General features: G+C 40.8%; 1 protein-coding gene across 1 annotated transcript in view; it reads right to left on the bottom strand.

Moving 5' to 3' along the window:
- Window positions 1-25,237, bottom strand: part of ctif (CBP80/20-dependent translation initiation factor) — a 192,740-nt gene that overhangs the window by 112,337 nt on the left and 55,166 nt on the right. The window contains exons 5-8 of the mRNA XM_036937075.1: window positions 13,336-13,464; window positions 11,492-11,565; window positions 7,378-7,482; window positions 6,318-6,402 (exon numbers count right to left, since the gene is read on the bottom strand). Of these exons, the coding sequence (XP_036792970.1) occupies window positions 6,318-6,402; window positions 7,378-7,482; window positions 11,492-11,565; window positions 13,336-13,464 (393 nt within the window). The remainder of the gene's footprint in view (window positions 1-6,317; window positions 6,403-7,377; window positions 7,483-11,491; window positions 11,566-13,335; window positions 13,465-25,237) is intronic.

Below are 25,237 nucleotides of genomic sequence, written 5' to 3'. Positions count from 1 at the left end.
TACGGTGAAGCATGGTGGTGCAGCATCATGCTGTGGGGATGTTTATCAGCAGCAGGGGAGACTAGTCAGGATCGAGGGAAAGTTGAATGGAGCAAAGTACAGAGAGATCCTTGATGAAAACTTGCTCCAGAGCACTCAGGACCTCAGACTGGGGTGAAGGTTCACCTTCCAACAGGACAATGTCCCTAAGCACACAGCCAAGACAACGCAGGAGTGACTTCGGAAAAAGTCTCCGAATGTCCTTTAGTGGCCCAGCCAGAGCCCGGACTTGAACCCAATCGAACATCTCTGGAGAGACCTGAAATTAGCTGAGCAGCGACACTCCCCAAGAAGACTCAAGGCTGTAATCACTTCAAAAAGGTGCTTTAACAAAGTACTGAGTAAAGGGACTGAATACTTATGTAAATGTGATCAGTTTTATTTTTAATACATTTGCAAAAATGTCTAAAAAACGTTTTTTTATTTTTGTCATTATGGGGTAGTGTGGGGTAGTGTGTGTATATTAATAAGGGGCAAAAAAAATATAAAATAAAATAATAAATCAAATATTCCATTTTAGAATCAGACTGTAACGTAACAAAATGTGGAAAAAGTCAAGGGGTCTGCCAACTTTCCGAAAGCAATGTGTGTGTGTCCGTCCACGTGTGTGTGTGTGTCTACGCGTCTTCTCCAGTTCCTGATCTCTAGAAGGTCAGTGTTCCTCTGTGGTCGGTCACTGGGAGCACACCTAACACAGACTCTCTCCTCTCTGACAATGGCAGGAAAAGAGAGTAGGAGGGGGCTGCTCTCCACGCTGACCTCATTGTTCTACAGTGGACGTGAAGGAGGGAGAATGAGGAGGACAAGGATGGAGGAGGGAGCAGGGCCAACTATTCCTTCAGCCCCAGACAGGCCTGTGTTAAGTACGGTCCCAGCACCCGGACCCCAGTCACCGACCCGAGTCCCGAGGGCTGGTTGGCTGACTGCCTCCCCTCTGAGGCTCCTGCTCTGGTGCACGTAGACTGAGCGGGCCAGCCAGTCTGAGGAGACGTCTTGAGTCTGGTCCCCTGGTCGCTTTGTTCTGCAGGAAGGAACTGGAGCGGACCAGGCCGGATATGTCCTCAGTGACTCTGTGGCCCCTGCCTGGCCACCACCGGTCAGCCGGCCAGGCCCATAACTCAGGTCCCCAATGACTGACTGGATCAGTAGCACTGTGGACTGTGGGAAGCAGAGGGGTGAGACTCGGTGCCAGATCTGTTTGTGCTTCTTGACAGCTCCTGTGGTCAATGAAGTGACAATGACCAGCAAGCAAGATCACAAACCAATCTGGGACCAGGCTATCTGACTGCCTCCCCCTTGGGAAAACAACCAGAAATCAGCCAGTCCCACAGGGACAGAGGACAGGAAGTCCTAGATATATACAGTGGATCTCCTCATCACTGACTCAAGACAGAGAGAACTACAATTAATCTACTATAATGTAACTCAACCACCATGATGTTTACCAACATGAGTTCAGTCTTCATTAATGAGCCAGGGCCGATCTACTGTATATCCATCAGGCTGGAGTTGATGAGACCATGAGAGTTTATAAAAGGACAACAAATGGGACGATGGAAATGATCGCACAAGGACATGAGCAAACGTGCACATCCCACGCACGCGTACAGAAACAGACGAGCCGGGCTCGAATGTCAATGAAAAAAAACATCGTCACCCACAGGAAGAGGAAGAACGTGATGAAAGGCAAGCAATAGCAATACCTATTGAAATCAAATGGGGCCGGATGACTTCCGCGCATGGCAGCCAAGCTGCAGTCACACAAACAAGGCAACTGGATGTTGTTAGGGTATTGAAAAGATATCACGCACCCAGAGTCATGCAAGCATTGTGTTGACATGCTCAGAATCCCCCAGAGCACGCAGAGATATACATATCACAATAACACAGTCTCATGTTGACTTCACCAACCCGATGACTGAGATGTCCATCCCTGTCTGTCACTATGATACACATGAGAGGGCTATCCTGCCATCAGTGACTACTGTACCTCTCTGGCCCTGTCAGGCTCTTAAATCTGACCTGAGAGGGCTATCCTGCCATCAGTGACTACTGTACCTCTCTGGCCCTGTCAGGCTCTTAAATCTGACCTGAGAGGGCTATCCTGCCATCAGTGACTACTGTACCTCTCTGGCCCTGTCAGGCTCTTAAATCTGACCTGAGAGGGCTATCCTGCCATCAGTGACTACTGTACCTCTCTGGCCCTGTCAGGCTCTTAAATCTGACCTGAGAGGGCTTCCTGCCATCAGTGACTACTGTACCTCTCTGGCCCTGTCAGGCTCTTAAATCTGACCTGACGTAAACAAGCACACACACACACACCTTGGCTAAAGCTTTGCTAGGGTCAGGTGGGTGTAAACTATGTCAGAAATGGGACTGAATAGAGGGAAGGGGAAGGGGCTTGACTCATCCTTAATGAAGCACGTCTCACTCCAGACCCAGACCAAGCTCCATAGAATCATCCTGCAGGAATCTCATAACATGGGGTGTAGAGAGGATGCTGGTTCTCCCCTGTGCTCTGCCTTTCCTGTCCTCCCAGGTTCTTTTACCTAGTGGGCCTTGGTGCTGCTATTCTGGTTGTGAATTAGTCTGTTTCCCCAGAATAGCCCTGGAATCTGAGGGTGAAAACATTTTCAAATCGAATTGTATTTGTCACATGCGCTGAATACAACAGGTGTAGACTTTACCAGGAAATGCTTGCTTACAAGCCCTTAACCAACAACTCAGTTAAGTAGTGAGAACATTTGACAATTACAACAACAAAAAATGAACTAGTAACACTAAATAATGAGGATATATACAAAGGAGTAGTGGTACCGAGTCAATGTGAAGGGGTACCATTAGTTGAGGAAATATGTACATGCAGGTAAAGGTGAATAGGTAATTATGATAGGTAATAAAACGTGACAAGATCACGTGTGTGTGTGTGTGTGTGTTGGAGTGTGTGTGTGTGTGTGTGTGTGTGTTGGAGTGTGTGTGTGTGTGTGTGTGTGTGTGTGTTGGAGTGTGTGTGTGTGTGTGTTGGAGTGTGTGTGTGTGTGTGTTGGAGTGTGTGTGTAAGGTGACTAGGTAATTATGATAGGAAATAAAACGTGACAAGATCACAAATGTGTGAGTGTGGCATCAATATGCATGTATGTGTTTTGTGTGCATGAGCATATGTAGTGTGTGTGTGTGTATTGGAGTGTGTGTGTGTGTGTTGGAGTGTGTGTGTGTGTGTGTGTGTTGGAGTGTGTGTGTGTGTGTGTGTGTGTGTTGGAGTGTGTGTGTGTGTGTGTGTTGGAGTGTGTGTGTGTGTGTGTAATGGCTTGGGGGTAGAAGCTGTTCAGCAGTCTAATGACTTGGAGGTAGAAGCTGTTCAGCAGTCTGATGGCTTGGGGGTAGAAGCTGTTCAGCAGTCTAATGACTTGGGGGTAGGAGCTGTTCAGCAGTCTGATGGTTTGGGGGTAGAAGCTGTTCAGCAGTCTGATGGTTTGGGGGTAGAAGCTGTTCAGCAGTCTGATGGTTTGGGGGTAGAAGCTGTTCAGCAGTCTGATGGTTTGGGGGTAGAAGCTGTTCAGCAGTCTGATGGCTTGGGGGTAGAAGCTGTTCAGCAGTCTAATGACTTGGGGGTAGGAGCTGTTCAGCAGTCTGATGGTTTGGGGGTAGAAGCTGTTCAGCAGTCTGATGGTTTGGGGGTAGAAGCTGTTCAGCAGTCTAATGACTTGGAGGTAGAAGCTGTTCAGCAGTCTGATGGCTTGGGGGTAGAAGCTGTTCAGCAGTCTAATGACTTGGGGGTAGGAGCTGTTCAGCAGTCTGATGGTTTGGGGGTAGAAGCTGTTCAGCAGTCTGATGGTTTGGAGGTAGAAGCTGTTCAGCAGTCTGATGGCTTGGGGGTAGAAGCTGTTCAGCAGTCTGATGGCTTGGGGGTAGAAGCTGTTCAGCAGTCTAATGACTTGGGGGTAGGAGCTGTTCAGCAGTCTGATGGTTTGGGGGTAGAAGCTGTTCAGCAGTCTGATGGCTTGGGGGTAGAAGCGGTTCAGCAGTCTGATGGCTTGGGGGGTAGGAGTTGTTCAGCAGTCTGATGGTTTGGAGGTAGGAGCTGTTCAGCAGTCTGATGGTTTGGAGGTAGAAGCTGTTCAGCAGTCTGATGGCTTGGGGGTAGAAGCGGTTCAGCAGTCTGATGGCTTGGGGGTAGAAGCTGTTCAGCAGTCTGATGGCTTGGGGGTAGAAGCGGTTCAGCAGTCTGATGGCTTGGGGGTAGAAGCGGTTCAGCAGTCTGATGGCTTGGGGGGTAGGAGTTGTTCAGCAGTCTGATGGCTTGGGGGTAGAAGCTGTTCAGGAACCTTTTGGTCTTTCGCAGTAGCAGAGAGAACAGTCTATGAATTGTGTGTCCTGGAGTCTTTGACCATTTTTAGGGCGTTCCTCTGACACCGCCTGGTATAGTCCTGGATGGCAGAGCTCGGCTTTGGGATCCACCCATTCCTCTCCCCGACCTCCCCACCCCAAATAATTACATATCTCTCCCGATATCCCCCAGCCCCAAAAATCAATCTTCCTCTCCCTAAAACCCCTCCCCCATAATCCATCTCATAAAAATGTAAAAACTTTGTTGGCATTTAATCAACATCATGAGCGTTTGATTCCCACTGTATGTTATGTAAGTCCTGACTACAAGCATCACACACACTGAGCCAAGTAGTCAAGACACACACATTCTCAAACACACACAAACACATTTGTCGTCTTCATCGTCCCCCCCCCCCACACACACACAGAGACTGAGCTCCAGTCACAGAGGCTTAGCGGCGCGGCACGGCGCCATCTGCTGCTATATTTAGTCAGGTTATCAGTGAGGTGAGGTAAACCTAGGGACTGACTGACTGGTCCTGGCCCCTGAGAGCCTGCTAGGGGATATTAGACAGCTTTATGTGCCACTGAGGCCAACAGGGCAACGGGTATCACACACACTGAATGTCACTACTGACAAACACTGGGGAACAGGACAGGCATTCCCAGGTCTCAAGAGATATATATTGTCAGGCACTGTAAAGGAAACATGATTATAAACACTAGTATTTCAGTCATCTTGAGGAGGTACTTTCTTTGGTCTATTTTCAACTTTGAGTTTTACTTTCAGGGTCATCCGCGTCCTCACAGTCAGTTCCTTCCCGTGCGTTGTGGTGTGTCTGAGTTATTTACAAAGCAGTCAGTCAAAGGAGATGGCGTGGTGAGCACAATGAAACAATGAACTGGAGACTGGCTGGGCCTGGCGTGGGGTCATGGCTGGCTGACTGGCAGGCAGAGCGATGACGTGGGCAGGGGGGGAGACTCCCTGGTGGCCAGTCTGGATATGAGACCAGACATGTGGGGGTGGGGGTATGTGTGTGTCCCTCCTGCCCTCCAGACCCTCCAGTGCCAACATCCTGCCCGTCAGCAGACCAGACAAACCCAGACGGTAACACTGGCACACAGTGACGTAGTCCTGTAGACATGCGAGACAGACCCACCCTAGCTGGATCTGTATCCTATTCCTGACCTGCTAGGAATCATTTCCCCTCTGGGATGAATAAATCTTCTTAGAATTGAATTCCAAAGTTCTACAGTCATATATATATATTTGGACATTGGTTGGTTTTACAGCCAGAGACATTTTTCAATTTTTATTAAATTTAACCTTTAACTAGGCAAGTCAATTTAGAACAAATTCTTATTTACAATGACGGCCTACCCTGGCCAAACTAGGACGACGCTGGGCCAATTGTGAGCCGCCCTATGGGACTCTCAGTCACGGCCGGATGTGATAGAGCCTGGATTTGAACCAGGGACTGTAGTGACGCCTCTTGCACTGAGATGCAGCACCTTAGACCGCTGTGCCACTTGGGAGCCCAAAAAAAAAAAAAAATCCTGCTAGAGAACAGAGCGAAATATATATATTTGTAGTACATATAGAAAAGTGATTTATTTAGGATTTTCAAGGGACAGAAAACCAGCAAAGATTTAGTCTGAGCAAGACCTTATCTAGTGTTTTATGAGAAATTATGGAACTCAAGGAACAGTACCTTAAAACGACCACTGGGCGCCAGTATTGGCCCTTTAACATGGTCAGAGGTGAATGGACAACGGTTCAACACTAGATGTCAGAGTTCACTCACATAAAGGACAAGACTATTCCTTACATTTCTAAGTATGAAGTTCCATCTTTCAGCCACCAGATGGAGCTCCCTACCATTAGTAGGTATGTGGTCTTGTTAGAAAGCAGATAGAGAGGACCGAGACAAAGAAAGAGGTTAACTCACAGTAAGGCCTGGCAGGAACTTCTCCATGTCATTCAGGTCAATGCCATCATCGTCATCATCATCTTCAAACTTGCCTTTCATCATCCTGAGAGATCGAGAGATAAGGGATGAGTAGGCAGGATAGGTGGGCTCTGATTGGCTTATACAGGGGACAATTTCTCTTCTATTCCTGACATTTTCTCTCCTCACCTTCTCAAAACTCATTGGAGATGAGTGAGGAGTGAGGAGAGGTTGTGAGGAACGGTGAAAAGACCATTTGAGATTGAGTTTATGTGATGATAACCCAGTAGTGAGACTGAGGCCTAGGGGTCAGTATGAGTGTAGCAGAGGCTACAGACACCAAGTAGTAATGGAATGGACCAGCATCATGTTCATGTCTATCCCATAGGAGAGGATTAATGGGAGGGATGTATAGGCCTTCAGATCTGCAAAGTGTAGAAGGGTAGAAGGGTTAGGGCCAGGTAGAAGGGTTAGGGCCAGGTAGCAGGGTTAGGGCCAGGTAGAAGGGTTAGGGCCAGGTAGAAGGGTTAGGGCCAGGTAGCAGGGTTAGGGCCAGGTAGAAGGGTTAGGGCCAGGTAGAAGGGTTAGGGCCAGGTAGAAGGGTTAGGGCCAGGTAGAAGGGTTAGGGCCAGGTAGCAGGGTTAGGGCCAGGTAGCAGGGTTAGGGCCAGGTAGCAGGGTTAGGGCCAGGTAGCAGGGTTAGGGCCAGGTAGAAGGGTTAGGGCCAGGTAGAAGGGTTAGGGCCAGGTAGAAGGGTTAGGGCCAGGTAGAAGGGTTAGGGCCAGGTAGAAGGGTTAGGGCCAGGTAGAAGGGTTAGGGCCAGGTAGAAGGGTTAGGGCCAGGTAGAAGGGTTAGGGCCAGGTAGCAGGGTTAGGGCCAGGTAGCAGGGTTAGGGCCAGGTAGCAGGGTTAGGGCCAGGTAGCAGGGTTAGGGCCAGGTAGAAGGGTTAGGGAGAGAACTGGGACAATGTTTCTCTATGCTCAAGTCAAGGAGTCGCTGGACACACGCGTCCTTTCTCAGTAACTTGGTATTTATTTAATTGAACCACTAGATGCACTCACCCCTCTCTGTCGATGTGTGGTAGATGCTTTGGTGTTCCTCTGAAGGGTTTCCTGTGGAACTGACTGAAGTCTAGCTTCTCAGGCTGGAGGTCCCATGTCGCCCCCCTACAAACACAACATTGGACAAGAAGATGACATAAACAAATCAAAAATCGGTCGCAACACATATTGGCAGATGCTACCGCAGGCGCAAAAATATGCTTGTTTCTCTAGCTCTAAAAACGCAGTAATACCTAGCAATACACACAAATCCCCAAAAAATGTATTAGTACGCATGTATGTATGTATGTATGTATGTATGTATGTACAGTGCCTTGCGAAAGTATTCGGCCCCCTTGAAGTTTGCGACCTTTTGCCACATTTCAGGCTTCAAACATAAAGATATAAAACTGTATTTTTTTGTGAAGAATCAACAACAAGTGGGACACAATCATGACGTGGAACGACATTTATTGGATATTTCAAACTTTTTTAACAAATCAAAAACTGAAAAATTGGGCGTGCAAAATTATTCAGCCCCTTTACTTTCAGTGCAGCAAACTCTCTCCAGAAGTTCAGTGAGGATCTCTGAATGATCCAATGTTGACCTAAATGACTAATGATGATAAATACAATCCACCTGTGTGTAATCAAGTCTCCGTATAAATGCACCTGCACTGTGATAGTCTCAGAGGTCCGTTAAAAGCGCAGAGAGCATCATGAAGAACAAGGAACACACCAGGCAGGTCCGAGATACTGTTGTGAAGAAGTTTAAAGCCGGATTTGGATACAAAAAGATTTCCCAAGCTTTAAACATCCCAAGGAGCACTGTGCAAGCGATAATATTGAAATGGAAGGAGTATCAGACCACTGCAAATCTACCAAGACCTGGCCGTCCCTCTAAACTTTCAGCTCATACAAGGAGAAGACTGATCAGAGATGCAGCCAAGAGGCCCATGATCACTCTGGATGAACTGCAGAGATCTACAGCTGAGGTGGGAGACTATGTCCATAGGACAACAATCAGTCGTATTTTGCACAAATCTGGCCTTTATGGAAGAGTGGCAAGAAGAAAGCCATTTCTTAAAGATATCCATAAGTGTAGTTTAAAGTTTGCCACAAGCCACCTGGGAGACACACCAAACATGTGGAAGAAGGTGCTCTGGTCAGATGAAACCAAAATATAACTTTTTGGCAATAATGCAAAACGTTATGTTTGGCGTAAAAGCAACACAGCTCATCACCGTGAACACACCATCCCCACTGTCAAACATGGTGGTGGCAGCATCATGGTTTGGGCCTGCTTTTCTTCAGCAGGGACAGGGAAGATGGTTAAAATTGATGGGAAGATGGATGGAGCCAAATACAGGACCATTCTGGAAGAAAACCTGATGGAGTCTGCAAAAGACCTGAGACTGGGACGGAGATTTGTCTTCCAACAAGACAATGATCCAAAACATAAAGCAAAATCTACAATGGAATGGTTCAAAAATAAACATATCCAGGTGTTAGAATGGCCAAGTCAAAGTCCAGACCTGAATCCAATCGAGAATCTGTGGAAAGAACTGAAAACTGCTGTTCACAAATGCTCTCCATCCAACCTCACTGAGCTCAAGCTGTTTTGCAAGGAGGAATGGGAAAAAAAAATCAGTCTCTCGATGTGCAAAACTGATAGACATACCCCAAGCGACTTACAGCTGTAATCGCAGCAAAAGGTGGCGCTACAAAGTATTAACTTAAGGGGGATGAATAATTTTGCACGCCCAATTTTTCAGTTTTTGATTTGTTAAAAAAGTTTGAAATATCCAATAAATGTCTTTCCACTTCATGATTGTGTCCCACTTGTTGTTGATTCTTCACAAAAAAATACAGTTTTATATCTTTATGTTTGAAGCCTGAAATGTGGCAAAAGGTCACAAAGTTCAAGGGGGCCGAATACTTTCACAAGGCACTGTATATATATATATATATATATCAGAACAAACCACATGTTCTCTGAACACACACTGTTTGAGGGCCAGAAGACGTCACCAATGAAAAAAAAAAAACAGCTGGCTGATTCTGAAAGAAGACTATGCTGTAAATTAATAGAATTAAACCCGAGGTTAAGCTGCTGCCAATGTAGTTATTTTTGGTAAAACTGTGTGGTCCCTGCGGTTGTGTAGTTCCATTTCCTGTCTGACAACAACTACTCAGGGTGCTGAACAATTCATCAAATGGCCACCGGACTATTTACATTGACCCCCCCCCCCCCCCCATTTGTTTTGTACACTGCTGCTACTCACAGTTTAGTATCTATAGTCACCTCACCCCAACCTACATGAACAAATGACCTCAACCTACCTGTACCCCCGCACACTGACTCAGTACCGGTACCCCCTGTATACAGCCTCCACACTGACTCAGTACCGGTACCCCCTGTATACAGCCTCCACACTGACTCAGTACCGGTACCCCCTGTATACAGCCTCCACACTGACTCAGTACCGGTACCCCCTGTATACAGCCTCCACACTGACTCAGTACCGGTACATCCTGTATACAGCCTCCACACTGACTCAGTACCGGTACCCCCTGTATACAGCCTCCACACTGACTCAGTACCGGTACCCCCCTGTATACAGCCTCCACACTGACTCAGTACCGGTACCCCCTGTATACAGCCTCCACACTGACTCAGTACCGGTACCCCCTGTATACAGCCTCCACACTGACTCAGTACCGGTACCCCCTGTATATAGCCTCCACATTGACTCTGTACCAGTACCCCCTGTATATAGCCTCCACACTGACTCAGTACCGGTACCCCCCTGTATACAGCCTCCACACTGACTCAGTACCGGTACCCCCTGTATACAGCCTCCACACTGACTCAGTACCGGTACCCCCCTGTATACAGCCTCCACACTGACTCAGTACCGGTACCCCCTGTATACAGCCTCCACACTGACTCAGTACCGGTACCCCCTGTATACAGCCTCCACACTGACTCAGTACCGGTACCCCCTGTATACAGCCTCCACACTGACTCAGTACCGGTACCCCCCTGTATACAGCCTCCACACTGACTCAGTACCGGTACCCCCCTGTATACAGCCTCCACACTGACTCAGTACCGGTACCCCCTGTATACAGCCTCCACACTGACTCAGTACCGGTACCCTCTGTATATTGTTACTTTTTATATTTTTTGACTTTAGTTTATTTGGTCAATATTTCTTAACTCTTCTTGAACTGCCCTGTTGGTTAAGGGCCTGTAAGGAAGCATTTCACGGTAAGGTCTTCACTTGTTGTATTCAGCATTTCACGGTAAGGTCTACACTAGTTGTTTTCAGCATTTCACGGTAAGGTCTACACTAGTTGTATTCAGCATTTCACGGTAAGGTCTACACTAGTTGTATTCAGCATTTCACGGTAAGGTCTACACTAGTTGTATTCAGCATTTCACGGTAAGGTCTACACTTGTTGTATTCAGCATTTCACGGTAAGGTCTACACTTGTTGTTTTCAGCATTTCACGGTAAGGTCTACACTTGTTGTTTTCAGCATTTCACGGTAAGGTCTACACTAGTTGTATTCAGCATTTCACGGTAAGGTCTACACTAGTTGTATTCAGCATTTCACGGTAAGGTCTACACTTGTTGTATTCAGCATTTCACGGTAAGGTCTACACTAGTTGTTTTCAGCATTTCACGGTAAGGTCTACACTAGTTGTATTCAGCATTTCACGGTAAGGTCTACACTAGTTGTATTCAGCATTTCACGGTAAGGTCTACACTTGTTGTAGTCAGCATTTCACGGTAAGGTCTACACTTGTTGTATTCGGTGCAGGTGACAAATAAACGTGGATTTGATCCCATCATCAGGTTGTCTGGCTAAGATAGCAACACCACAGTACAAGGATAAGACAGGAGTGAGTACTATTACTAACCTCTCCTTTATATCCATCCCATAATACAATGCCATGGGAGAAGGCTATTCAAGTAAACACTCTCAACTAGCTATGTATCAGTGTGAGCTAGAGATATAATGAATATGTAATAGGAGTCATCATCAGTGTGTTTGCGCGCGCGTGTGTGTGTGTGTGTGTGTGTAGTGATGGGGGCGTGAATGAGTCAACAGTGTGCATGACATACCCATGAGAGTCCATGGTGTTAGCAGCCCAGATATCAGTACCCAGGATGTCAAATGACCCTTCTCTGTTGCCGTTCTGGAAGACAACACACAACCTGTTACAGTGCATTACCTGCACACCACAATATGGAACACGTTTACTACTCTACAGCTTAATAGTGATCAAAACAGCTCTCTTGTCACCGTGCTACTCAACCTGCATGCTAACACACCCTGACATTGAGAAAGCATTCGTTAAAGTCCCCTTCAGCGGAAAAATTAATTAGTGACATGATGATTATTACTACTTGAGGCAGTGGAGGCTGCTGAGGGGAGGACGGCTCATAATAATGGCTGGAACGGAGCAAATGGAATGGCATCAAACACCTGGAAACCACGGAAACCACGTGGTTAATGTATTTGATACCATTCCACTGATTCCGCCCCAGTTATTACCAGGAGCCCCTCCTCTCCAATGAAGGTGCCACCAACCTGTGTTGAGAGGGATGGAAGGGGCATTATTTCTATAAAAACATTTCTGGGACACAAAGTGTTTAGCTGGTCTGTCAACATGTACTGTATTTGGGTAAATGGACTGTGCGTTTTCCCTGTGGGAAGGAATGCCATTATGACATCTAGAGTCCTCTATGCATCTCTATGGAGCAGACACACAACTCCTCTGGGAGAGATATCCTGGAGCCTGACAGAAGAACCAGAGGACAACCCCCTCTGCCCCAAACACTGCATTAACCCCACATCACATAACGTGGAACAAGGTAAGCCAGTACTTTTCATGCACATCATATTACAGTATACCCCTCTCCAGTAAGGTGATGCATGCTAAAAGAGGATGGTGAGGGTTGTCCTGACAACCCCTGATGACCTCATAGTAAATTATGTGGTGGAATTCTGGAGCAGCCATAAGCCTGCAGTAGCTTTCTTAGGGTCCCTTGGGACAAAAGAGAGTGAAACAGGACTTGGATACATATTACTGTGTGGGACAGTGGTGGCCGGGGGAGGATGAAGCGAGAGCCCGTCCTCCCATTTCTTCCTCCACCATCCACAGCTGCTGTGGTGATGGTGGTGGTCTGATATAAAAGCTGTAGTTTGGTTTGGTAGTTACCTGTACCTTGATAATACTGTGTTTCTGGGGGGTTAAGGTTGGGGAGAGGTGATATAAAAGCTGTAGTTTGGTTTGGTAGTTACCTGTACCTTGATAATACTGTGTTTCTGGGGGGTTAAGGTTGGGGAGAGGTGATATAAAAGCTGTAGTTTGGTTTGGTAGTTACCTGTACCTTGATAATACTGTGTTTCTGGGGGGTTAAGGTTGGGGAGAGGTGATATAAAAGCTGTAGTTTGGTTTGGTAGTTACCTGTACCTTGATAATACTGTGTTTCTGGGGGGTTAAGGTTGGGGAGAGGTGATATAAAAGCTGTAGTTTGGTTTGGTAGTTACCTGTACCTTGATAATACTGTGTTTCTGGGCGTTAAGGTTGGGGAGAGGTGATATAAAAGCTGTAGTTTGGTTTGGTAGTTACCTGTACCTTGATAATACTGTGTTTCTGGGCGTTAAGGTTGGGGAGAGGTGATATAAAAGCTGTAGTTTGGTTTGGTAGTTACCTGTACCTTGATAATACTGTGTTTCTGGGGGGTTAAGGTTGGGGAGAGGTGATATAAAAGCTGTAGTTTGGTTTGGTAGTTACCTGTACCTTGATAATACTGTGTTTCTGGGGGGTTAAGGTTGGGGAGAGGTGATATAAAAGCTGTAGTTTGGTTTGGTAGTTACCTGTACCTTGATAATACTGTGTTTCTGGGCGTTAAGGTTGGGGAGAGGTGATATAAAAGCTGTAGTTTGGTTTGGTAGTTACCTGTACCTTGGCTGGCCCTCTGAACTGGTTGTTCCTCCCTCTGCTGCCGGACCTAGAACCTGAACCAGGCCTTGAACCAGAGCTGGGCCTGGACCCTGTACTGCCATTACTACTGTGATCCCACTCATCCTGCAGACAGAGGGGGTGGAGAGAGAGGAAGAGAGAACAAAATCAATACCATATCAACTCCTCCACTGCAGAGAATGCAGAACATGTAATACAGAATGCTGATGTTATTGTCAAGAAGACGTATTTCTATCATCTATGAGGGAGGAGAATGTACAGTAAGGGGTAATAAATAGAGATGGGTCTGCGACTTCTACCGAGTCGAGCCCATTTACATGATGAATGTCTAACCACCAATGCTGCAGGGGGGGGGGGGGGGGGGGGGGGGCAGTGGAGAAAGTGTGTGAGAGAGTGAGACAGAGAGGTTTAATATTTATTGGTATCCCCATTAGCTTTTGCCGGCGCAGCAATTCTTCCTGGGGTCCACAGACAAGGAAAGTCACACAAATACAATGATATACAAACACCACAACTAGAATAATACAACCACCACAACTAGAATACAACCACCACAACTAGAATAATACAACCACCACAACTAGAATAATACAACCACCACAACTAGAATAATACAACCACCACAACTAGAATAATACAACCACCACAACTAGAATAATACAACCACCACAACTAGAATAATACAAACAACTAGAATAATACAAACACCACAATAATACAACCACCACAACTAGAATAATACAACCACCACAACTAGAATAATACAACCACCACAACTAGAATAATACAACCACCACAACTAGAATAATACAACCACCACAACTACGATAATACAACCACCACAACTAGAATAATACAACCACCACAACTAGAATAATACAACCACCACAACTAGAATAATACAACCACCACAACTAGAATAATACAACCACCACAACTAGAATAATACAACCACCACAACTAGAATAATACAACCACCACAACTAGAATAATACAACCACCACAACTAGAATAATACAAACAACTAGAATAATACAAACACCACAATAATACAACCACCACAACTAGAATAATACAACCACCACAACTAGAATAATACAACCACCACAACTAGAATAATACAACCACCACAACTAGAATAATACAACCACCACAACTACGATAATACAACCACCACAACTAGAATAATACAACCACCACAACTAGAATAATACAACCACCACAACTAGAATAATACAACCACCACAACTAGAATAATACAACCACCACAACTAGAATAATACAACCACCACAACTAGAATAATACAACCACCACAACTAGAATAATACAACCACCACAACTAGAATAATACAACCACCACAACTAGAATAATACAACCACCACAACTAGAATAATACAAACACCACAACTAGAATAATACAACCACCACAACTAGAATAATACAAACACCACAACTAGAATAATACAACCACCACAACTAGAATAATACAACCACCACAACTAGAATAATACAACCACCACAACTAGAATAATACAACCACCACAACTAGAATAATACAAACACCTAAATAATACAACCACCACAATAATACAACCACCACAACTAGAATAATACAACCACCACAACTAGAATAATACAACCACCACAACTAGAATAATACAACCACCACAACTAGAATAATACAACCACCACAACTAGAATAATACAACCACCACAACTAGAATAATACAACCACCACAACTAGAATAATACAACCACCACAACTAGAATAATACAACCACCACAACTAGAATAATACAACCACCACAACTAGAATAATACAACCACCACAACTAGAATAATACAACCACCACAACTAGAATAATACAACCACCACAACTAGAATAATACAACCACCACAACTAGAATAATACAACCACCACAACTAGAATAATACAACCACCACAACTAGAATAATACAACCACCACAACTAGAATAATACAACCACCACAACTAGAATAATACAACCACCACAACTAGAATAATACAACCACCACAACTAGAATAATACAACCACCACAACTAGAATAATACAACCACCACAACTAGAATAATACAACCACCACAACTAGAATAATACAACCACCACAACTAGAATAATACAACCACCACAACTAAAATAATACAACCACCACAACTAGAATAATACAACCACCACAACTAGAATAATACAACCACCACAACTAGAATAATACAACCACCACAACTAGAATAATACAACCACCACAACTAGAATAATACAACCACCACAACTACAATAATACAACCACCACAACTAGAATAATACAACCACCACAACTAGAATAATACAACCACCACAACTAGAATAATACAACCACCACAACTAGAATAATACAACCACCACAACTAGAATAATACAACCACCACAACTAGAATAATACAACCACCACAACTAGAATAATACAACCACCACAACTAGAATAATACAACCACCACAACTAGAATAATACAACCACCACAACTAGAATAATACAACCACCACAACTAGAATAATACAACCACCACAACTAGAATAATACAACCACCACAACTAGAATAATACAACCACCACAACTAGAATAATACAACAACCACAACTAGAATAATACAACAACCACAACTAGAATAATACAACCACCACAACTAGAATAATACAACCACCACAACTAGAATAATACAACCACCACAACTAGAATAATACAACCACCACAACTAGAATAATACAACCACCACAACTAGAATAATACAACCACCAAAACTAGAATAATACAACCAACTAGAATAATACAACCAACTAGAATAATACAACCAACTAGAATAATACAACCAACTAGAATAATACAACCAACTAGAATAATACAACCAACTAGAATAATACAACCAACTAGAATAATACAACCAACTAGAATAATACAACCAACTAGAATAATACAACCAACTAGAATAATACAACCAACTAGAATAATACAACCAACTAGAATAATACAACCAACTAGAATAATACAACCACCACAACTAGAATAATACAACCACCACAACTAGAATAATACAACCACCACAACTAGAATAATACAACCACCACAACTAGAATAATACAACCACCACAACTAGAATAATACAACCACCACAACTAGAATAATACAACCACCACAACTAGAATAATACAACCACCACAACTAGAATAATACAACCACCACAACTAGAATAATACAACCACCACAACTAGAATAATACAACCACCACAACTAGAATAATACAACCACCACAACTAAAATAATACAACCACCACAACTAGAATAATACAACCACCACAACTAGAATAATACAACCACCACAACTAGAATAATACAACCACCACAACTAGAATAATACAACCACCACAACTAGAATAATACAACCACCACAACTAGAATAATACAACCACCACAACTAGAATAATACAACCACCACAACTAGAATAATACAACCACCACAACTAGAATAATACAACCACCACAACTAGAATAATACAACCACCACAACTAGAATAATACAACCACCACAACTAGAATAATACAACCACCACAACTAGAATAATACAACCACCACAACTAGAATAATACAAACACCACAACTAGAATAATACAAACACCACAACTAGAATAATACAACCACCACAACTAGAATAATACAACCACCACAACTAGAATAATACAACCACCACAACTAGAATAATACAACCACCACAACTAGAATAATACAACCACCACAACTAGAATAATACAACCACCACAACTAGAATAATACAAACAACTAGAATAATAAACAACTAGAATAATACAAACAACTAGAATAATACAACCACCACAACTAGAATAATACAAACAACTAGAATAATACAAACAACTAGAATAATACAAACAACTAGAATAATACAACCACCACAACTAGAATAATACAAACACCACGACTAGAATAATACAACCACCACAACTAGAATAATACAACCACCACAACTAGAATAATACAACCACCACAACTAGAATAATACAACCACCACAACTAGAATAATACAACCACCACAACTAAAATAATACAACCACCACAACTAAAATAATACAACCACCACAACTAGAATAATACAACCACCACAACTAGAATAATACAACCACCACAACTAGAATAATACAACCACCACAACTAGAATAATACAACCACCACAACTAGAATAATACAACCACCACAACTAGAATAATACAAACACCTAAATAATACAACCACCACAACTAGAATAATACAACCACCACAACTAGAATAATACAAACAACTAGAATAATACAACCAACTAGAATAATACAACCACCTAGAATAATACAACCACCACAACTAGAATAATACAACCACCACAACTAGAATAATACAACCACCACAACTAGAATAATACAACCACCACAACTAGAATAATACAAACACCACAACTAGAATAATACAAACACCACAACTAGAATAATACAAACACCACAACTAGAATAATACAACCACCACAACTAGAATAATACAACCACCACAACTAGAATAATACAACCACCACAACTAGAATAATACAACCACCACAACTAAAATAATACAACCACCACAACTAAAATAATACAACCACCACAACTAGAATAATACAACCACCACAACTAGAATAATACAACCACCACAACTAGAATAATACAACCACCACAACTAGAATAATACAACCACCACAACTAGAATAATACAAACACCTAAATAATACAACCACCACAACTAGAATAATACAACCACCACAACTAGAATAATACAAACAACTAGAATAATACAAACTAGAATAATACAAACAACTAGAATAATACAACCACCACAACTAGAATAATACAACCACCACAACTAGAATAATACAACCACCACAACTAGAATAATACAACCACCACAACTAGAATAATACAACCACCACAACTAGAATAATACAACCACCACAACTAGAATAATACAACCACCACAACTAGAATAATACAAACACCACAACTAGAATAATACAACCACCACAACTAGAATAATACAACCACCACAACTAGAATAATACAACCACCACAACTAGAATAATACAACCACCACAACTAGAATAATACAACCACCACAACTAGAATAATACAACCACCACAACTAAAATAATACAACCACCACAACTAAAATAATACAACCACCACAACTAGAATAATACAACCACCACAACTAGAATAATACAACCACCACAACTAGAATAATACAACCACCACAACTAGAATAATACAACCACCACAACTAGAATAATACAACCACCACAACTAGAATAATACAACCACCACAACTAGAATAATACAAACACCTAAATAATACAACCACCACAACTAGAATAATACAAACAACTAGAATAATACAAACAACTAGAATAATACAAACAACTAGAATAATACAACCACCACAACTAGAATAATACAACCACCACAACTAGAATAATACAACCACCACAACTAGAATAATACAACCACCACAACTAGAATAATACAACCACCACAACTAGAATAATACAACCACCACAACTAGAATAATACAACCACCACAACTAGAATAATACAAACACCACAACTAGAATAATACAAACACCACAACTAGAATAATACAACCACCACAACTAGAATAATACAACCACCACAACTAGAATAATACAACCACCACAACTAGAATAATACAACCACCACAACTAGAATAATACAAACACCTAAATACAACCACCACAACTAGAATAATACAACCACCACAACTAGAATAATACAACCACCACAACTAGAATAATACAACCACCACAACTAGAATAATACAACCACCACAACTAGAATAATACAACCACCACAACTAGAATAATACAAACACCACAACTAGAATAATACAACCACCACAACTAGAATAATACAACCACCACAACAAGAATAATACAAACACCACAACTAGAATAATACAACCACCACAACTAGAATAATACAACCACCACAACTAGAATAATACAAACAACTAGAATAATACAAACAACTAGAATAATACAAACAACTAGAATAATACAAACAACTAGAATAATACAACCACCACAACTAGAATAATACAAACACCACAACTAGAATAATACAAACACCACAACTAGAATAATACAACCACCACAACTAGAATAATACAACCACCACAACTAGAATAATACAAACAAATAGAATAATACAAACAACTAGAATAATACAACCACCACAACTAGAATAATACAACCACCACAACTAGAATAATACAACCACCACAGCTAGAATAATACAACCACCACAATACAACCACCACAACTAAAATAATACAACCACCACAACTAGAATAATACAACCACCACAACTAGAATAATACAACCACCACAACTAGAATAATACAACCACCACAACTAGAATAATACAACCACCACAACTAGAATAATACAACCAACTAGAATAATACAACCAACTAGAATAATACAACCACCACAACTAGAATAATACAACCACCACAACTAGAATAATACAACCACCACAACTAGAATAATACAACCACCACAACTAGAATAATACAACCACCACAACTAGAATAATACAACCACCACAACTAGAATAATACAACCACCACAACTAGAATAATACAACCACCACAACTAGAATAATACAACCACCACAACTAGAATAATACAACCACCACAACTAGAATAATACAACCACCACAACTAGAATAATACAACCACCACAACTAGAATAATACAACCACCACAACTAGAATAATACAACCACCACAACTAGAATAATACAACCACCACAACTAGAATAATACAACCACCACAACTAGAATAATACAACCACCACAACTAGAATAATACAACCACCACAACTAGAATAATACAACCACCACAACTAGAATAATACAACCACCACAACTAGAATAATACAACCACCACAACTAGGATAATACAACCACCACAACTAGGATAATACAACCACCACAACTAGAATAATACAAACAACTAGAATAATACAACCAACTAGAATAATACAACCACCACAACTAGAATAATACAACCACCACAACTAGAATAATACAACCACCACAACTAGAATAATACAACCACCACAACTAGAATAATACAACCACCACAACTAGAATAATACAACCACCACAACTAGAATAATACAACCACCACAACTAGAATAATACAACCACCACAACTAGAATAATACAACCACCACAACTAGAATAATACAACCACCACAACTAGAATAATACAACCACCACAACTAGAATAATACAACCACCACAACTAGAATACAAACACCACAACTAGAATAATACAACCACCACAACTAGAATAATACAACCACCACAACTAGAATAATACAACCACCACAACTAGAATAATACAACCACCACAACTAGAATAATACAACCACCACAACTAGAATAATACAACCACCACAACTAGAATAATACAACCACCACAACTAGAATAATACAACCACCACAACTAGAATAATACAACCACCACAACTAGAATAATACAACCACCACAACTAGAATAATACAACCACCACAACTAGGATAATACAACCACCACAACTAGGATAATACAACCACCACAACTAGAATAATACAAACAACTAGAATAATACAAACAACTAGAATAATACAACCAACTAGAATAATACAACCAACTAGAATAATACAACCACCACAACTAGAATAATACAACCACCACAACTAGAATAATACAACCACCACAACTAGAATAATACAACCACCACAACTAGAATAATACAACCACCACAACTAGAATAATACAACCACCACAACTAGAATAATACAACCACCACAACTAGAATAATACAACCACCACAACTAGAATAATACAACCACCACAACTAGAATAATACAACCACCACAACTAGAATAATACAAACACCACAACTAGAATAATACAACCACCACAACTAGAATAATACAAACACCACAACTAGAATAATACAACCACCACAACTAGAATAATACAACCACCACAACTAGAATAATACAAACACCACAACTAGAATAATACAACCACCACAATTAGAATAATACAACCACCACAACTAGAATAATACAACCACCACAACTAGAATAATACAACCACCACAACTAGAATAATACAACCACCACAACTAGAATAATACAACCACCACAACTAGAATAATACAACCACCACAACTAGAATAATACAACCACCACAACTAGAATAATACAACCACCACAACTAGAATAATACAACCACCACAACTAGAATAATACAACCACCACAACTAGAATAATACAACCACCACAACTAGAATAATACAACCACCACAACTAGAATAATACAACCACCACAACTAGAATAATACAACCACCACAACTAGAATAATAAAACCACCACAACTAGAATAATACAACCACCACAACTAGAATAATACAACCACAACAACTACGATAATACAACCACCACAACTACGATAATACAACCACCACAACTAGAATAATACAACCACCACAACTAGAATAATAAAACCACCACAACTAGAATAATACAACCACCACAACTAGAATAATACAACCACCACAACTACGATAATACAACCACCACAACTACGATAATACAACCACCACAACTAGAATAATACAAACAACTAGAATAATACAAACAACTAGAATAATACAAACAACTAGAATAATACAACCAACTAGAATAATACAACCACCACAACTAGAATAATACAACCACCACAACTAGAATAATACAACCACCACAACTAGAATAATACAACCACCACAACTAGAATAATACAACCACCACAACTAGAATAATACAACCACCACAACTAGAATAATACAACCACCACAACTAGAATAATACAACCACCACAACTAGAATAATACAACCACCACAACTAGAATAATACAACCACCACAACTAGAATAATACAAACACCACAACTAGAATAATACAAACACCACAACTAGAATAATACAACCACCACAACTTGAATAATACAACCACCACAACTAGAATAATACAACCACCACAACTAGAATAATACAAACACCACAACTAGAATAATACAACCACCACAACTAGAATAATACAACCACCACAACTAGAATAATACAACCACCACAACTAGAATAATACAAACACCTAAATAATACAACCACCACAACTAGAATAATACAACCACCACAACTAGAATAATACAAACAACTAGAATAATACAACCACCACAACTAGAATAATACAACCACCACAACTAGAATAATACAACCACCACAACTAGAATAATACAACCACCACAACTAGAATAATACAACCACCACAACTAGAATAATACAACCACCACAACTAGAATAATACAACCACCACAACTAGAATAATACAACCACCACAACTAGAATAATACAACCACCACAACTAGAATAATACAAACACCACAACTAGAATAATACAACCACCACAACTAGAATAATACAACCACCACAACCAGAATAATACAACCACCACAACTAGAATAATACAACCACCACAACTAGAATAATACAACCACCACAACTAGAATAATACAACCACCACAACTAGAATAATACAACCACCACAACTAGAATAATACAACCACCACAACTAGAATAATACAACCACCACAACTAGAATAATACAACCACCACAACTAGGATAATACAACCACCACAACTAGGATAATACAACCACCACAACTAGAATAATACAAACAACTAGAATAATACAAACAACTAGAATAATACAACCACCACAACTAGAATAATACAAACACCACAACTAGAATAATACAAACACCACAACTAGAATAATACAACCACCACAACTAGAATAATACAACCACCACAACAAGAATAATACAAACACCACAACTAGAATAATACAACCACCACAACTAGAATAATACAACCACCACAACTAGAATAATACAACCACCACAACTAGAATAATACAACCACCACAACTAGAATAATACAACCACCACAACTAGAATAATACAACCACCACAACTAGAATAATACAACCACCACAACTAGAATAATACAACCACCACAACTAGAATAATACAACCACCACAACTAGAATAATACAAACACCACAACTAGAATAATACAAACACCACAACTAGAATAATACAACCACCACAACTTGAATAATACAACCACCACAACTAGAATAATACAACCACCACAACTAGAATAATACAACCACCACAACTAGAATAATACAACCACCACAACTAGAATAATACAACCACCACAACTAGAATAATACAACCACCACAACTAGAATAATACAACCACCACAACTAGAATAATACAACCACCACAACTAGAATAATACAACCACCACAACTAGAATAATACAAACACCTAAATAATACAACCACCACAACTAGAATAATACAACCACCACAACTAGAATAATACAAACAACTAGAATAATACAACCACCACAACTAGAATAATACAACCACCACAACTAGAATAATACAACCACCACAACTAGAATAATACAACCACCACAACTAGAATAATACAACCACCACAACTAGAATAATACAACCACCACAACTAGAATAATACAACCACCACAACTAGAATAATACAACCACCACAACTAGAATAATACAACCACCACAACTAGAATAATACAAACACCACAACTAGAATAATACAACCACCACAACTAGAATAATACAACCACCACAACCAGAATAATACAACCACCACAACTAGAATAATACAACCACCACAACTAGAATAATACAACCACCACAACTAGAATAATACAACCACCACAACTAGAATAATACAACCACCACAACTAGAATAATACAACCACCACAACTAGAATAATACAACCACCACAACTAGAATAATACAACCACCACAACTAGAATAATACAACCACCACAACTAGGATAATACAACCACCACAACTAGGATAATACAACCACCACAACTAGAATAATACAAACAACTAGAATAATACAAACAACTAGAATAATACAACCACCACAACTAGAATAATACAAACACCACAACTAGAATAATACAAACACCACAACTAGAATAATACAAACACCACAACTAGAATAATACAAACACCACAACTAGAATAATACAAACACCACAACTAGAATAATACAAACACCACAACTAGAATAATACAACCACCACAACTAGAATAATACAACCACCACAACTAGAATAATACAACCACCACAACTAGAATAATACAACCACCACAACTACGATAATACAACCACCACAACTAGAATAATACAAACAACTAGAATAATACAAACAACTAGAATAATACAAACAACTAGAATAATACAACCACCACAACTAGAATAATACAACCACCACAACTAGAATAATACAACCACCACAACTAGAATAATACAACCACCACAACTAGAATAATACAACCACCACAACTAGAATAATACAACCACCACAACTAGAATAATACAACCACCACAACTAGAATAATACAACCACCACAACTAGAATAATACAAACACCTAAATAATACAAACAACTAGAATAATACAACCACCACAACTAGAATAATACAACCACCACAACTAGAATAATACAAACAACTAGAATAATACAACCACCACAACTAGAATAATACAACCACCACAACTAGAATAATACAACCACCACAACTAGAATAATACAACCACCACAACTAGAATAATACAACCAC

This window comes from Oncorhynchus mykiss, chromosome 12 (genome assembly GCF_013265735.2).
Source record: "Oncorhynchus mykiss isolate Arlee chromosome 12, USDA_OmykA_1.1, whole genome shotgun sequence".
Classification (NCBI taxonomy): Eukaryota; Metazoa; Chordata; class Actinopteri; order Salmoniformes; family Salmonidae; genus Oncorhynchus; species Oncorhynchus mykiss.
This window is presented reverse-complemented; position numbering and strand designations above follow the sequence as displayed.